The sequence below is a fragment of the Malaclemys terrapin genome, chromosome 9, assembly GCF_027887155.1.
Source record: "Malaclemys terrapin pileata isolate rMalTer1 chromosome 9, rMalTer1.hap1, whole genome shotgun sequence".
Classification (NCBI taxonomy): domain Eukaryota; kingdom Metazoa; phylum Chordata; order Testudines; family Emydidae; genus Malaclemys; species Malaclemys terrapin.
The window spans coordinates 29,107,431-29,122,951 of NC_071513.1; the positions used below are offsets into that span (position 1 = coordinate 29,107,431).

At 42.7% G+C, this 15,521-nt stretch overlaps 1 protein-coding gene across 1 annotated transcript in view; it reads left to right on the forward strand.

Annotated features, from left to right (window-relative positions):
* LOC128843372 (connector enhancer of kinase suppressor of ras 2-like) overlaps nt 1-9,554 on the forward strand; it is a 530,962-nt gene extending 521,408 nt beyond the window's left edge. The window contains exons 18-22 of the mRNA XM_054040175.1: nt 1,675-1,745; nt 5,527-5,627; nt 7,056-7,563; nt 7,939-8,138; nt 8,823-9,554. Of these exons, the coding sequence (XP_053896150.1) occupies nt 1,675-1,745; nt 5,527-5,627; nt 7,056-7,563; nt 7,939-8,138; nt 8,823-9,038 (1,096 nt within the window). The 3' untranslated portion in view covers nt 9,039-9,554. The remainder of the gene's footprint in view (nt 1-1,674; nt 1,746-5,526; nt 5,628-7,055; nt 7,564-7,938; nt 8,139-8,822) is intronic.
* Nucleotides 9,555-15,521: the final 5,967 nt, after the last annotated feature.

Sequence of the window (15,521 nt, forward strand, 5' to 3'; positions counted from 1 at the left end):
AATGCATCCCAAGTCCTCAGGGCAAATTAATCATTAAAAAATGCTTGCTTTTAAACCATGTTTTATATTTTAAAAGGTAAACTCACCTGAGGTCCCTTCCATGGGGTCATGGTCTTGGGTACTGGCTTGGGAGGCTTGGGAGGGTACTTCAGTCAGGCTGAGAAAAAGATCCTGGCTGTTGGGGAGAACTGAGTGCTGTGTGCTCTCCGCAAGCTCGTCCTACTCCTTCTCCTCCTCCTCTTCCCCGTCCGCAGAATCCTCAGGTGGGGCTAGTGAGATTACCCCTCCACGGTCAGAGGTGGGGTAGTGGTGGCGGCCCCCCCTAGAATTGCATGCAGCTCAGCGTAGAAGCAGCATGTCTGTGGCTCTGACCCAGAATGACTGTTTGCCTCCTTTGTTTTCTGATAGGCTTGTCTGAGCTCCTTGACTTTCACGCGGCACTGCTCTGAGTCCCTGTTGTGGCCTCTCTCCATCATGTCCTTGGAGATTTTTTCAAAAGTTTTGGCATTTCGTCTTTTCGAACGAAGTTCTGCTAGCACTGAATCCTCTCCCCATATAGCGATCAGATCCAGTACCTCCCGTATGGTCCATGCTGGTGCTCTTTTTCGATTATCGGCTGGCATGGTTACCTGTGCTGATGAGCTCTCTGTGGTCACCTGTACTCTCCTGTGCTGGACAAACAGGAAATGAAATTCAAATGTTCGCGGGGCTTTTCCTGTCTACCTAGCCAGTGCATTCGAGTTCAGATTGCTGTCCAGAGCGGTCACAATGGTACACTGTGGGATAGCTTCCGGAGGCCAATACCATCAAATTGCGGCCACACTAACCCTAATTCAAAATGACAATATCGATTTTGGCGCTACTCCGCTCGTCGGGGAGGAGTACAGAAATCGATTTTAAGAGCCCTTTATTTCGAAAGAAATGGCTTCATTGTGTGGACGGGTGCAGGGTTAATTCGATTTAACGCTGCTAAATTCAAATTAAACTCATAGTGTAGACCAGGCCTTTGAGCCAGTTGTGTGGGGCCATAAAGGGATGCAAATGCCTAGAAACAAGCAGAGGGGGCATCAGAACCAATGTAGTATGTTCCCCTCCCCGAAACCATGGAAGCTCTTCCACACCAGCACTGTGCAGTTAGGATTCAATGGATATTTGATTACACTTGAAGGGGGGGAAACTTAGGAAGCCTCTGCTCTATACAGCATGCTCCCCTAAGTATCCAATGGAAATATGCGTAGAAAAGTCAGTGTTAATTAATTCTGCTATTTGCAGTATTAGCAGGTGTGCTTTGCGTTTGCTGCTCCACTTTGGTGACGTGATAGAGGGAACACTGACATCCTGGCCCTTAACAGTGCTAGGCTCACACAGAGTGAGTTACAGAGAGAAGTACAGAGGGTCTGGTTCTCCACATGGATGCTCCACGAGCTGTGGATTGAGATCAGATTTCTCCATGGCTCCTCGGACTCTGTGTACTTCAGTGGCTGCATCCTCCATGTAACCTCATTACTCTGATGAACGTATGAGTCAGGTTTTTCTCAGCTTGAAAACCATAGGTTTTTACACTACTACTTCTCTTCCCTCTGTTTTTTCCCCATTATAAGAGAATATAGGCCACAGCATTTACCACTGGATTGTGCTTTAAATATTCTTCTTCCTTGTCTATTATTTTATTAGATGGATGAACCGTCTGGGTCTAGCAGCCATTGGTTATACACCTGATGACAAGAATATTCGGCCAGATGAAGGTAAGGCTTCTGTGATTTTAATCAAAATTGACTTAGAGAGGTCTGATAAGAAAGAGAGGCTCCAAAAATGTTTCTGTTAACTGAGTCATCTCATGATTTGGACATAAATCACAGGTATCTCACAATGAGTTGATTAACGTAGGCAGTATCTTTTAACTGTTTGTTTTCATAGATATGTGTAACCCCTTATAGGTCTCTGTTAGTGCCATCAGCTGTGCTAATCCCTAATGAGAGAGTGACATGGACATAGGGCAAGTTGCACTTTAAACCCCTTTTAGTCCCTCTTGAGTGCACTCTTCAGGTGACAGGCTTGGCTTCCTTCACCTCTCTCGGGTCCAATCACCCTTGGACTGGATTTCTGGGTTGCAGCCCTGATTCCAAACTGTGTTAACATAACAGGCCTAAATGTACTTGGCACCTGCAAGAAATTTCCTCTTTAGGAGTCTGTGACCAGCAACTGATTAAAGAGAGTTAAAAAGCTGTATCAAAACAAACATTTTTTTGTTCACCCAAAGATACATAGTAAGAAGCTAAGAGGGATAAAACAACAAAAGACCTATATGCCTCATTCTTACATCACTTTATTCTTTTCTTGCAAGTGTTAGGTAAAATCACTCAACCCAGCCATCCCTACTCCTGGCTGGGAGTGATAGACGACAGGCCCTGCAGTATGTGTATGTCTCTGTGTGTGTCTCTCTCTCTGTCAGAGGCTCACCTCCAGCCACTGCTGCCACTCAACACCCCCTTCCTCCCCAGGCTGGGAACATTAGTGGTTTAGTATCCCCTTTGATCCCAGGTTTGGGCCTGAGAAGAATAAACCTTGCTCTCTGACAGTACCTTATTTTTGCCATTGTTTCATTTCCTGTTTGTTTCCCCCCAACAGTCTTCTTTGAGTTAACTCCTCAAAATTAGGCAGGATAATATCAAGCCAATAAACTGAGATGCAAGTGCATATGATGTTCATTAAAAATAATACAGATAACTTCCTCATTCTCCACAGAGAAACAGGGTAGTAGCCCTGCCCCCAGGGCCGGCTGTGGCTTTTTTGCCGCCCTAGGCAAAAAAGCCACCCGCCGCCCCCCCTCCCGCCCCCCCCAGCGCGGCAGGGGAGGGCGCCGAGCCCAGCTGCGGGCCCGCAATCCCCAACCGGCCGGAGCACTGGGGGGAGGGCGGAGAGCCCCCGGTGGCCAGAGCACCGAGAGAAAGGCGGAGAGCCCGACTGGGGATCTCCGCTCTCCCCGGCGACCAGAATGCCGGGAGCAGGGTGGAGAGCTCGACTGGGGCTCTCCACTCTCCCCGGTGGCCAGAACGCCGGGGGGAGGGCGGAGAGCCCCCGGTGGCCAGAGCGCCGGGAGGAGGGCAGAGAGCCTGGCCGGGGATCTCCGCTCTCCCCGGCGACCAGAATGCTGGGAGCAGGGTGGAGAGCTCGACTGGGGCTCTCCACTCTCCCCGGTGGCCAGAACGCCGGGGGGAGGGCGGAGAGCCCCCGGTGGCCAGAGCGCCGGGAGGAGGGCAGAGAGCCTGGCCGGGGCTCTCCGCTCTCCCCAGCGGCCAGAACGCTGGGGGGAGGGCGGCGAGCCCAGCCGGGGCTCTCTACTCTCCCCGGTGGCCAGAGTGCCAGGGGAGGGCGGAGAGCCCCCGGTGGCCAGAGCGCCGGGGGGAGGGCGGAGATCCCGCCGCGGCTCTCTGCTCTCCCCGACCGTCCGGGGGGAGGGCGGCGAGCCCACTGTGCTCCCGGGGCAGAGCACCCCGCTGCACCGCCCCCCTCCAGGCGCTGCCCCAAGCACATGCTTGGTGGGCTGGTGCCTGGAGCCGGCCCTGCCTGCCCCCCATTTCTCCACCAGCCAGCAGAGCAGATCATACACAGCTGGGGTGAGGAGAATGCACTCATTTAAAGAGAAAATAGTAAACAGGAGAGAAAAATGAACTGAGAAAAAGTGTACTTTGTTTTTACATTATGCAGTCCAGATACAGTCTTTTCTATCATCACATACAGATTATGATAAAATACCCAGATTATGATAAAATACCGATTTGGACAATAGAATGACTGGATGATTAACTGAATATTTTGATATTGCGGTTTGTAAATGCTTTTGTCTTCTGTGAAGGAATATGCAACTCCTTTCTGATTATTACTGTTGGCGAAGAGAATTCGACTATAAGCACAACACGGAATTCCTGATTTGATAGGCTACTGGTATACTCCTTGAGTGAGTTTTGAGGCATTGAGCTGAAAGCGAAGTGCCTTTCAACCATCCAGGAAGTATGTCCATGAAAGTCAGTGGGACTGAGGTTCCTAAGGTTATGCTTACACTGCAAAAGAAATCCCATGGCAGCAAGTCTCAGAGCCATGGTCAACTGACTTGGGCTTGTGGGACTCATGCTATGGGGCTAAAAATAGCAGTATAGACATTCCTGCTTGTGCTGGAGCCTGGGCTCTGACACCTGGCAAGGCAGGTGGGTCTCAGAGCCCAGGCTCCACCCCAGGCAAGAACGCCTACACTGCTATTTTTAGCTCTCTAGTTCAAGCCCCCAGAGCCCAAATCAGATGAACCAGGCTCTGTGACTCACTGCTGTGGGATTTTTTGCAATGTAGATGTGCCATAAATGTCTAAGTACCAGATTTTCAAAGGTACTTAGGGGCTTGAAGATGCAGATTGGTAACTAGTGGGATTTTCAAAAGTGCCTGAGTGGGTTAGGCACTTAACTCCCTGTGAAATCAATGGACTTAGATGCTTAACCTGCTCGGGCTTTTTTGAAAATCCCACTAGGCACCTGTCCATGTCTTAAGGCAATGGTCACCAACCGGTAGATTGTGATCGACTGGTTGATCCTGGAGCCTCTGACAGTCTATCACAATCTCCGGCTGCTAAAAGTCCGGTGGTGCAGCGGGGCTAAGGCAGGCTCCCTGCCTGCCGTGGCCGCGCACTGCTCCCAGAATTGGCCAGCACACTCCTGAGGCCCTGGCGGGGGGAATGGGGTCTCCGTGCACCGCTCCTGCCTCAAGCACTTCCCCCACAGCTCCCATTGGCCGAGAATGGGGAACTGCGGCCAATGGGAGCTGCAGGGGCAGTGCCTGCAGAGATGGGCACCATGCAAAGACCCTGGCCCCCCCACCAGGGGCCACAGGTGCGTGATGGCCGCTTCCGGGAGCAGTGTTGGGCTGGGACAGGCAGGGAGCCTGTGTTAGCCCTGCTGTGCCGCTGCCTGAGGTAAGTGCCACCCGGGTGGGAGCCCACACCCCAATCCCCAGCCCTGAGCCCCCTCCTGGAGCCAGCACCCCATGCCCCCTCCTGCACCTCAACACTCTGCCCTAGCCTGGAGCCTCCTCCTGCACCAAAATTCCCTCCCAGAGCTTGCTTCCTTCACCCCCTCTTGCACCCCAACACCCTGGCCAGGCTCATCCCAGAGCCCCCTCCTACATGCCAAACCCCTCGCCCCCAACCCAGAGCCTGCACCCCAGCCCCCCCGCCCCAGCCCAGTGAAAGTGAGTGAGAGAGAGAGGGGGGATGGAGTGAGCGGGGCGGGGCCTCAGGAAAGAGGTGGGGTAGAGCCTAGGTTGCACTTAAATTCAAAAAGTGAGCTTGTGCATAAAAAGTTTGGAGACCACTGTCTTAAGGCATCTAAATATCTTAGAAAATCCAGCCCTTAGACGCTTCAGAGACTGGGACTTACATCCTGTCTATATCAGAGAAAGTATCAATTATGCTTTGAAAATGTTGCCAATACTATCTTATGAGTAAATATTTCAATGAAACATAGAACATTTTGTTACCAGATTACTGGAGTGAAAGTGACCAGGATGATATTGATGGCTCTTTAACCCTGAAACAGGAAGGCCCTTCAACACGATGTGACACCTACCATCGAACACCCTCAGTAAGTCATGAATAATACATGCTGTATAAGGCCAAGAAATAAATGTCCATGCTTCTTTGATTAGTATTTTGCTTGTTTTGTAATGGCATCTAATTACATTATGAGCAGAACAGAGATGGTTCTCAGCTGTAAACTCTGAGAATATTATCATTTCTAATGGCTAAGAGCTGGAGTGAATGTTCTAAAAATAAGAAATGGGAGCACATAGGAAGAAGAGACTACTGCCATTTTACTCTGCTGTGTTTACCTAGTGTGGTCAAGCCAATTTTTTCTTTAAAAAAGAAAAGAATCCAATACAAAAGGAATACATAGATTTTTTACTCCAGTATGAATAAAATGTCTTGTACTTGGGTCATCTCTATTACCTGAGAGTTTATACTGTATCTATAGTGTTCCATATTTACTGGAAATTAAGAGTTTTAGATTATATTCATATAATAGTCATTATCTGGAGGAAAAATACTTTATTTATAAGAAACATATCTTTAAAGACAAGTTTCTTTCAAAATATAGCATTGTGTAAAATACCCATTGTATCTGCAATATTTTTCTTAAGTGCTTTAAAGCAAAAAATAGCTTATAAAAGTTGTTGTGTACAGTTTATGGGCAGGTTCTGATAGCCGATAAAAGCACTGCTGCTATACAGTACATGGGTAGGCTGTGATATTTAACTTTTGTTTCTAAGTGCAGATAGGACTGTTCTCTATTTTTCTTTCAGATTTTTCTTCAGCGTGAATGACACGATCCTCACACAACCAGAACCAAAGAAAGAATGACTGAGGCAACAGCATCACATGGGTGAAGTTCAGACTGATTTTCACCCATGTGATGCTGTTTATCAACCGGGATACAGGTTAAGCCCCTCCCTTTCTGTTTTTCCACTTTTTTGCCTTTCTCTCTTTTTTTAATTAAAATAATACAAAGACCAAGCAGAATTTAATTAAAATAATTTGGATAAGCTCAGCAGTCCCCTAAAATTTAAATGTTTTTTTGGGTGCTGAAGTTTTTTTTTTTTTTCTTCCCTGTTTGGCTGGAACATCTGCCTTCTGAAAAGAAAGGAAATCCAGTTATGGTTTCTTTCGGGGGCTTCCATGTCTTCCTCAAAACACACTGCTGGACTAGGTGTAAGCTAGGTTAGGTCTTTGCAAAACCTATACCAGTGCTATCCTGTCCTTTCCAGCAGGAGTTGTTCTTGGGCAGAGAATGTGTCAAAACAAGAATAGGGAGTGGTTAAAAATGTAGTGCTTACATAAAGTATTACACAGTTAGTTATGTCTTGCTCACTAAGAGTTTATAGTGTGATATACCAAACTATACAAATCAGATCATTTGGTTAATACTAACATATACTGAACTGTATCTTTTGTGGTTTGCCAATGTCTAGTCACAATTATGTCTTTATAATCAGATATTTTCATTTGTTCTTAGGTGAATTCTTCAAGTCCATTCCCTGAACCCAAACATGGTCGACACTTTTCAAGCGAATCTACCTACTCTTATTCTTCTGCGGAGGATTCCCGACAAGATGCCACAGGAAGTACACACTCGTCAGGATGCAGACCTCCCTATCGAGAAAGGCGCTCATGGCAGGACCTGATAGAGACCCCCTTAACCAGTTCTGGCCTCCATTTTCTTCAGACTGTTCCTCCTGACCCAGAATACATGAGTGGCCGACCTGGAATGTCACCAGAGAGGCGAAGACAAGCAACATTACCAGTCCAAAGACGTCACAATCATGAACGAGATGGACCTTTCCCTTTGGTGGAGTGGCAAAGAGGATATAGTTCTCATAACAGGCCCCAGAAGCAACGTAGTCAAAGCCTTCCACGAAACAGAGATGTCAGGGTCAAAGGGCATGTGAAGTCTTCAGGCATAACAGAAGAGAAGCCTGAAGAGAAACTTCTTATAAAAAAGCAAAATAGTTTCTGTGAAGAAGGTAAGATTTTGAAGGGACTGTGACACCAATACTCACCATTGACCTCAATGGGAGCTTTGCTATTGACCTCATTGATGAGTGATCAGGCTTTATATGAGTATCTTTGTGGCAGAATTATAATTTCCAAGAAAGCTGAAAATATGGAGATTGCATTAGTTACTACACCATCATTTTGGTTCAGAAAGTCTATGTATGTTCTGATTCCAACTTTATTGTTGACCAGAACAATTGATTTTATCAATTCTCAAATCAGGAAAAGATATCAGGTGGTTATTCCATAGGCAACTTTCAGAATTCTTGAGCTTTTCAGGATCTTTCATTACCCTCCCATCCAAAGTTGCCTGGATTGTTAAAAAAATAATATTTTTTTTCCAGAAAACATAAAGGAAATCAGGGAAAGTACAGATGGTCTGCAAGAGCTGTACAAGTCTTTGGAACAAGCCAGCTTGTCAGCCTTTGGAGAGCAGCGTCCTTCTACCAAGCAGGAATTCCGGAAGTCTTTTGTAAAGAGGTGCAATGATCCAATTATCAATGAAAAACTTCATCACATCAGAGTTCTCAAGAGCACTTTAAAAGTAAGCTGTTACCATTAATGTTTATGTTCAACATGAAATTGTAACAGTGTAGCTTCTTAAAATTTTCAGGTTTCAGAGTAACAGCCGTGTTAGTCTGTATCCGCAAAAAGAAGAACAGGAGTACTTGTGGCACCTTAGAGACTAACAAATTTATTAGAGCATCCGAAGAAGTGGGCTGTAGTCCACGAAAGCTTATGCTCTAATAAATTTGTTAGTCTCTAAGGTGCCACAAGTACTCCTGTTCTTCTTTTTTAAAATTTTCAGTGTTTGGACTTTTATTTTAGAGAGAGAATTAGGTCACAAGGAAACTTTGGCAGTACTGAGAGAAACAGAAGGTAGGGGACAGTTGCCAACCTCACAAGCATTGCCAGTATTTGGCACTCTTGTTACCTGTGTCATGGAGGATGCCAAGGACTGAATTGTCAAGAAGACCTAATTTACTACACTTTTACAATTAGAGATGGTCACTGAAAGCCACTGTGGAATCATGCCAACGGATATAGAGAAGACTGCATTGCACTGTGTGAGCTGTATCAGTTCTGTGTATAGATAAAGGACCTTAGTGTGCATTGCAGTTGCTCTAGCACCTTTTTTTAGCACTCAAGGACAAATAAAAGGCCAAGTATAACACGTCGTTTAAATTGTATTTCTGAAATGTGCTCTGTTTCTTTTGGCATTTAACAGGCAAAGGAAGGGGACCTGGTAACTATCAACAATCTTCTGGATGATCCTAACTTGACATCAAAGAAGTTCAAAGAGTGGAAGATAAAGAACTATGAATTTTTCCTGGACATTTGTGAGTACAGCGCTGCTCTGAAACCTCAAAATGGAGCCGCTGAACTTGTAACCCCCGCACCACTGCTGACACACACACATTCATTCATTGAAACACATGTCTGACAGGACTAGCACCATGAACACTTGCTGGGTGCCATGAGAAATCCAATATGGCAAACTCTGTAATATTTGTAAATGTACTCAGCAGTACTGTAAATAACTTGTTTAAGAGAATAGTGCCACAGGATGCCTACTACATTGCATGATAAGTATTATTCTGTTCTGAATTATTTTGTTTGCTATTATCAACCAACATGCTTATCAAGTTCTGCATTAGAAAGAAGCAGTGCAGAAGTGTAATGGAAAATATATACCAGTATATTTATTTAAGGACTGTACTAAAGCTAAGCTTATAGTAATGAGTTCTTACAACCATTTTATATATTTAGATATATAGATTATATGTAAACATATCTACATATATAAAAGGTAACATGGTAGTTTATATTTATTTTTTAAAATACCCTAAAATTCACCTTTTCACAAGTTTTTCTTGAAGGAAATATATAAAAAAAATACACTGGCCACTCTTAGGGGTGCACATTTTTTTCCAGCCTTTCCAAGCAGTGGTAGCTACCATCTTTATGAAATTACAGAAGACCAGAGTAATAAAAAAAAGTAAACTTAACCACTTTTATGTGCCTTACAATGTATAGTGTATATATCCAGCAAATAGACTCTCCTTCGGCCCTATGGGCATACTGTACATGCCACTTTGATGTTGTGCTTATTTTTAAAAGAATGAGCTTGCCTTTAAAAGCAGTGGCCATAGGCATGCAAGTGTGGCACAGAAGAGGTTAAGATACAAATAGAAGAAACCTGGTTGTTCACCGATGCTGTCACTTGAACTGACTTTTCTATCTACTTTGAAGTGTTTCATGGTAAAAGAAAAACATCTGCTTCTGAAGATGGTAGCTATGGCAGTTTTCATAATCACACCACTGTGAATTTAGTGCCACAAACCTGTGAGTCATAATTATTAAAATATTGTTATCTGAGGCATCAAGACTGAGAATTAAGTAAAAGATTCTTGAACTGATCAATTGTTTGTATATCAGACTGTCATAGAGCTGGGTAAAGAATTCATACTGTTCAAAATTATTCACCATGTAATTCTTTATCTGTAGATACTTCATGAACAAGTTAATTGCAAGTATTCAATTCAGTATTTGAAATTCAATCTGTATTAGTTAGTTTTAAATGGATGCATAAAATCACATGGTTTCTTTCTGTTCCCTGCTTAGAAACTTGAAGAATCAGGTTTTTGGAGTGAATAGTTGCATTTATGAAAACAAAATCTGCTTTCCATAAATATTCTTGAATATGCACTTAAAACTCAAGTTCCTGCTAGTAAACTTATTTATTAGAATATTCTCAGAAAGCAAACAGAACAGTCAAAGCAATTTCATATATAAATTTGAATAAATATTTGCAGAAAAATCTTTTTGCAGTATTTGCCCAGTTCTAGTTTCACAGAAGAAATCAAATTGTAAAGTTCAAATTATTTGTGATATGAAATGAAAAAAATGGCTCAAGGAGATAAATTTACTTACTTTATAGAGACAAGAATTTAGTGAGAAAGCATCCTTTTGTTTAGTTCATTTACGATATAGTACCTGAAAAAAAGGAATGCTACTCACTTATTTTTCTGTTATCGCTGTTACACCACCATTTATTTGAACCACAATGGACACAGTGGTAAAAAAATTCACCCTGAAATAATTCCAAGATATTGTTATTATATTATTAGTAGAAGAGTATTACTGACTTATATATTGGGTTCTCTGCATCACACCAGCTCTTGAATCATGAAATCATTGCACTACAATTATAATTACATTTGGATAGAACATACAAAATAAGTGCATTTAGGTTCCTAATTTGGCAAAGCAATTAAGTCCATGCTAGGTCCCATTGAGGTCAATGGGCCCGTAAGCATGGGCTTAAAAGGGTATGATCCTGCTGCTGCTTAAATTAATGGCAAAATTCCCATTGACTTCAGAGGAGCCGGATTAAACCCTAAGTGCTCTGCTGAATAGTGATGGATTTAACCATGCACTTAAAGTTAAGCCTGTGCCTAAGTGCTTTGCTGAACTGGAGCAATAATGAAGGTGCAGGGAATAGACCGAGAAAAACTTGCCATCACACATTCACCAAAATCAGAGTTGCGATATTCATGCAAACAGTAAACACAAATCTGAATGTATTTACTATGTGAACATTTTAATTAGTGCACCACTGAATAGAAAGAGCATGAGAAGAGGTATCTTTCTAACTTTTGTTCATATCAGATCTATAAATATTATAGATATAGATATAGATATATCTCACTATTTTTTTATTGCTGTCCTCCATATCGTGTGGAAGGAGTATTATGTATTGAAATAAGCAATGGTGTAAGGTGGAAAAGCCACTTTGAAATTGTACTGCATACTGTATGTGCATTAACAAGAAGCTATAGTCACAGAATACTAATTAAATGGATTGTGCTTTTGGTGTTCTTACTGAGATTTAAACATCTGCATTTTGTTTCAAACCCAAACCACAGTCTGTGCTTTTGTACTAAGATTTTAAAACAATACTCAAGAGGGATTCCATTGTATTGTAACCCAAAGATGAAAAAATGCCACTTGACTGGAGAACATGTTAAATGAAGTTTTCGGTAAACATTAAAAAGTGAACTTACACTCTTCTTCTCAAATATTAATTGGATAGAGCTAAAATAGAAAAATAATATTTTTTCTTAGTGGATATGTGCCTCCAAAAATAAACAAAAATGATAGCTAAGAGACTGGATCGCAACCTTCATTTCTCAGAGGGTTTAGTATAATTAAAAGAAAAATAATCAAAGGTATTTCTGAAAGATAATGAGTGGCTGAGATTAGACTAGGCCATAAAACTAATCCCTCCCATGGCTAAGAGATCACAACTTCTTTTGATCATATTTTCTTAAAGCTTTCCTCGGCATGAGTCTATTCGTTTTGAAGTTCTAAGTGATATGAGTCTATATTTTACTCTTGGAGAGCCATCCCCATCAAAGAAGCTAAAATGTGTTTTGGTTATTCAGGATTTTAAAAAGTGAGCTAATAAGGAAAATGAACTCTTTTTCCTTTTAGTATACTCTGGAGAGGTTTCTCATGGCTGGGGTTGAGACAAACTGGGAGATAGGTTTGGAGCAATGCTTAGTCCCTAGAACAAGAAAAAAAATATTTCTAAGTCTAAAACAGTATTTTTATTCTTTTAGCTTTTACAAATATCACTAACATGTCAATAAAGACAAAGAATTTTGACACATTTACTCACATGCATACAAAATTCTGTACAATAAATAAGAATCAGTTAAAGCTAATTTGCTAAGAAAATGTCAACCAGTGTATGCCCCTCAATTTCTGTTTAATATTAGGAGAAGCAGAGTTTTACTTTCTAAACCAAACAAGACAAGACTTTCTGTATTTAGGTTTAAAAAAAACACTTGAGAATAAAGATGTGGAGTTCTTTAAGTTAAAATAAGAAATTGTTTTTAAAATGTGAATTATACATCCTACATTTTAAAAATAGCCTCCATCTTTTCCACTGAATAAAATAAATTACTAGGCTGGTTAATACAGACATTTTGTTTGACATATGAGGTCAGATGATTGGCTCTGCTTCTGCCTATTTTGCCTTCTCAGGCTGTGCAAGAAAGTCAAAAAGCTGCCCTAAATGAGGCTGTTAGAAATTTATCTTGGCATAGAAGAATCTCAGAAGAAAAGAATATAGACAGATCTACTCCACCAGTTCTTGCTCCCAGTGTAAAAGGTGTCATAAGGGCAGGGCTAGGGAACACAGCATTCCAGTGAACCTTGTGGCATAATGACACTGAGGCTGGGTCTACACTACCCGCCTGAATTGGCGGGTAGAAATCGATCTCTCGGGGATCGATTTATCGCGTCCCGTCGGGACGCGACAATCGATCCCCGAATTGACGCTCTTACTCCACCACTGAATCAGCATGGCTTTCCTGCGACTCCACAAACTTCAGTATGTCTTTTTGTTGCTAGATGCTCTTTTTATAACTGACTGTATGCTTTTCACCAGCCACCCTCTTTTTTTATTATTGTTATTCTTCCATTTCCTCTAAATACAGATCTTTGATCATCCCGATATCTATCTATCTCAGTAGCACTTCCTGAAGGGTTTGAGACATTTTTTATTTTGTCATATTATCAAATGAAAATGTCCCTGAACTCATTCTGTTTAATAAAAAGAAATAATCAAAGGAAAAGAGAAGCTCTAACAAGTTGCAACATCAGTATTCTTTAATATAATCATGGAGCACAGATGTTGAGTCAGATGTTATCTCTTATCCCAGTTCCAACATGCAAAAGCAAACACGGGCCATAGCTGTCACACAAAGGGGGAGACAACAGTGTAGAGCTGTCATCATGGGTATCAGAGGCATTATCTCCATAGTGCAATGCAGATTCTGAACTGTGACACAGCCGCTAGACAAGCCATCAGGAGGCTCCTGTAAATTAGAGTAGCTCTTGGCAGCTCTAATTTGCTTTGGGGCCTGCACTGACCCCTCAGTAACCTGCGGTCCTGAGGGTTCAAAGGTGAATTAAAGTCATCTTTGGCTCCCCGGGCTGCACTTTCTCAAACATTGACAAGAGATTCTTTCTTTCTTTCTTTCTTTCTTTCTTTCTTTCTCTTTAGGCCTCAGAACCATCTTGTCTTGTGCCAACTTTATGGTCCTTCTTTCCCAAATAGCCCATAAGCACCTCTTGGATTAGGATAGGTCTTACTGCCACAAGGCAGCCCTGATCATTTGTTATCAAGAGACTCTGGTAGCCACTATGCCAAACAGAGAATTTTGAACTTGGAATGTTGATCATCAGTCCATTGTCAGAGCCGGGTCACTACCCATTTGTATATTAACTGGAAAACTGGCGCATCATTTGTCTTTTTTTTTTTTTTTTTTTTGAGTGGGGAGGTGACAAGAGAAGCGGGAGAGGGAGTGGCATCCATACGATTGATGCAGGGAGTTCTCAGGTTTTGAAGAACCTTAGCTGAAAACTTAATTTTACCCCAACTTCTCCTCTTTAATTATAGTTTTCTAGGTCAAAGTATGCATGCTGTATGTGTCAAAGTATTGCAGTTTGGGGAAGGGTACCATTTGAAAGCTTTTACTAAGGAAGGTTTCAGAGTAGCAGGTGTGTTAGTCTGTATCCGTAAAAAGAACAGGAGTACTTGTGGCACCTTTTCTAAGGTGCCACAAGTACTCCTGTTCTTTTTCTAAGGAAGTTCTCCAGTTGTTCTACAGAAATCTTGAGTCCTGACCAACCTCTTACTGAAGTTGATGGGTGTCTTACTACTGACTTTAAGGGAATTTAGATTGGACTGTTGAAAGGGTAGAGACTGGGAATGTTATCAGTGGTGATGAAAGTGTTGACATCAAAATTAAGATTCTGGCAGAAATTCCATATCGTGCCTAAAGTACAGTACATCTCTGAGGAACATTATGAAACTCCAAGGGCCATTAAACTCAGATCCATTAAATCTGCTTTTGTACTTCTCCAGTGACACAAAGCACACTTAAGACCATCTGATCTGGGTCTCTGACTACTATCTCAACATGCAATCTCCTGCAATCCTCCAGTGGCACGAAGCCACCATGCTGTGTAAAGCCCTCTCATTCATCAACACAGTGCATGTGCCTATGAGAAAGGGAACATAGCTGGGTTTTCTTTACATTTTGGCAAACCCTGGCTGTCAGCCCCTTGGAGCTGTTGGAAGTCACTGTGAGACAGAGCTGTCTGAATGCCTAAGGTTTGGGCCAACATTTAATGGCAGGGAGTCACAAAGGTGACTTAAAGCAATTTTTGCTCCCTTTAAACACGCTGGACTTGTGCCAGGTGCTACTTAGCTGCTCCAGAGAATTTGAGCCCAAAAGCTTTACTGTCCCATGACACAAGTGTCCCAGAAAGACCTGTGAGACTTGAGACTGTATGAGGTCAATTGACCTCAAAGTATAATTTAATTTACAGACTAAATGCCAATTTACTGATGCGGGTAAATCAGAAAACTGGGCTACTACCATGAACCCAATCCTGAAAAGAGTCAGCAAGGATATTAGGGATCTGCCTGCATGGATTGTTCTGCGGGATTGGGAACCTGTTCGTCTAAAATGTCCGCCACAGCACACCAATATTCAAACTGTGCAAATGTTAATGTAATATCTACAAGGGAGAACTTCCTAAAGTGGCATTTAATTGGCTTAAGTTTCAAAATATGGAAACTAGGCATTTGTAGGGAAGTCATAAGGGGTATGTCTACACTGTAATAAAACACCTGTGGCTGGCTCATGTCAGCTAACTTGGGCTTGCGGGGCTCAGGCTACAGGGTTATAAAATTGCAGAGTAGACATTCGGGCTCGAGCTGGCAGGGCCGCCCAGAGGGGGTGGGGGCAAGTGGGGTAATTTGCCCCAGGCCCTGGGCCCCGCAGGGGCCCCGCGAGACTTGGCCGAGAATCCCTTTCTGGCTAGAGGCGCCTTTTTAATTTTTACT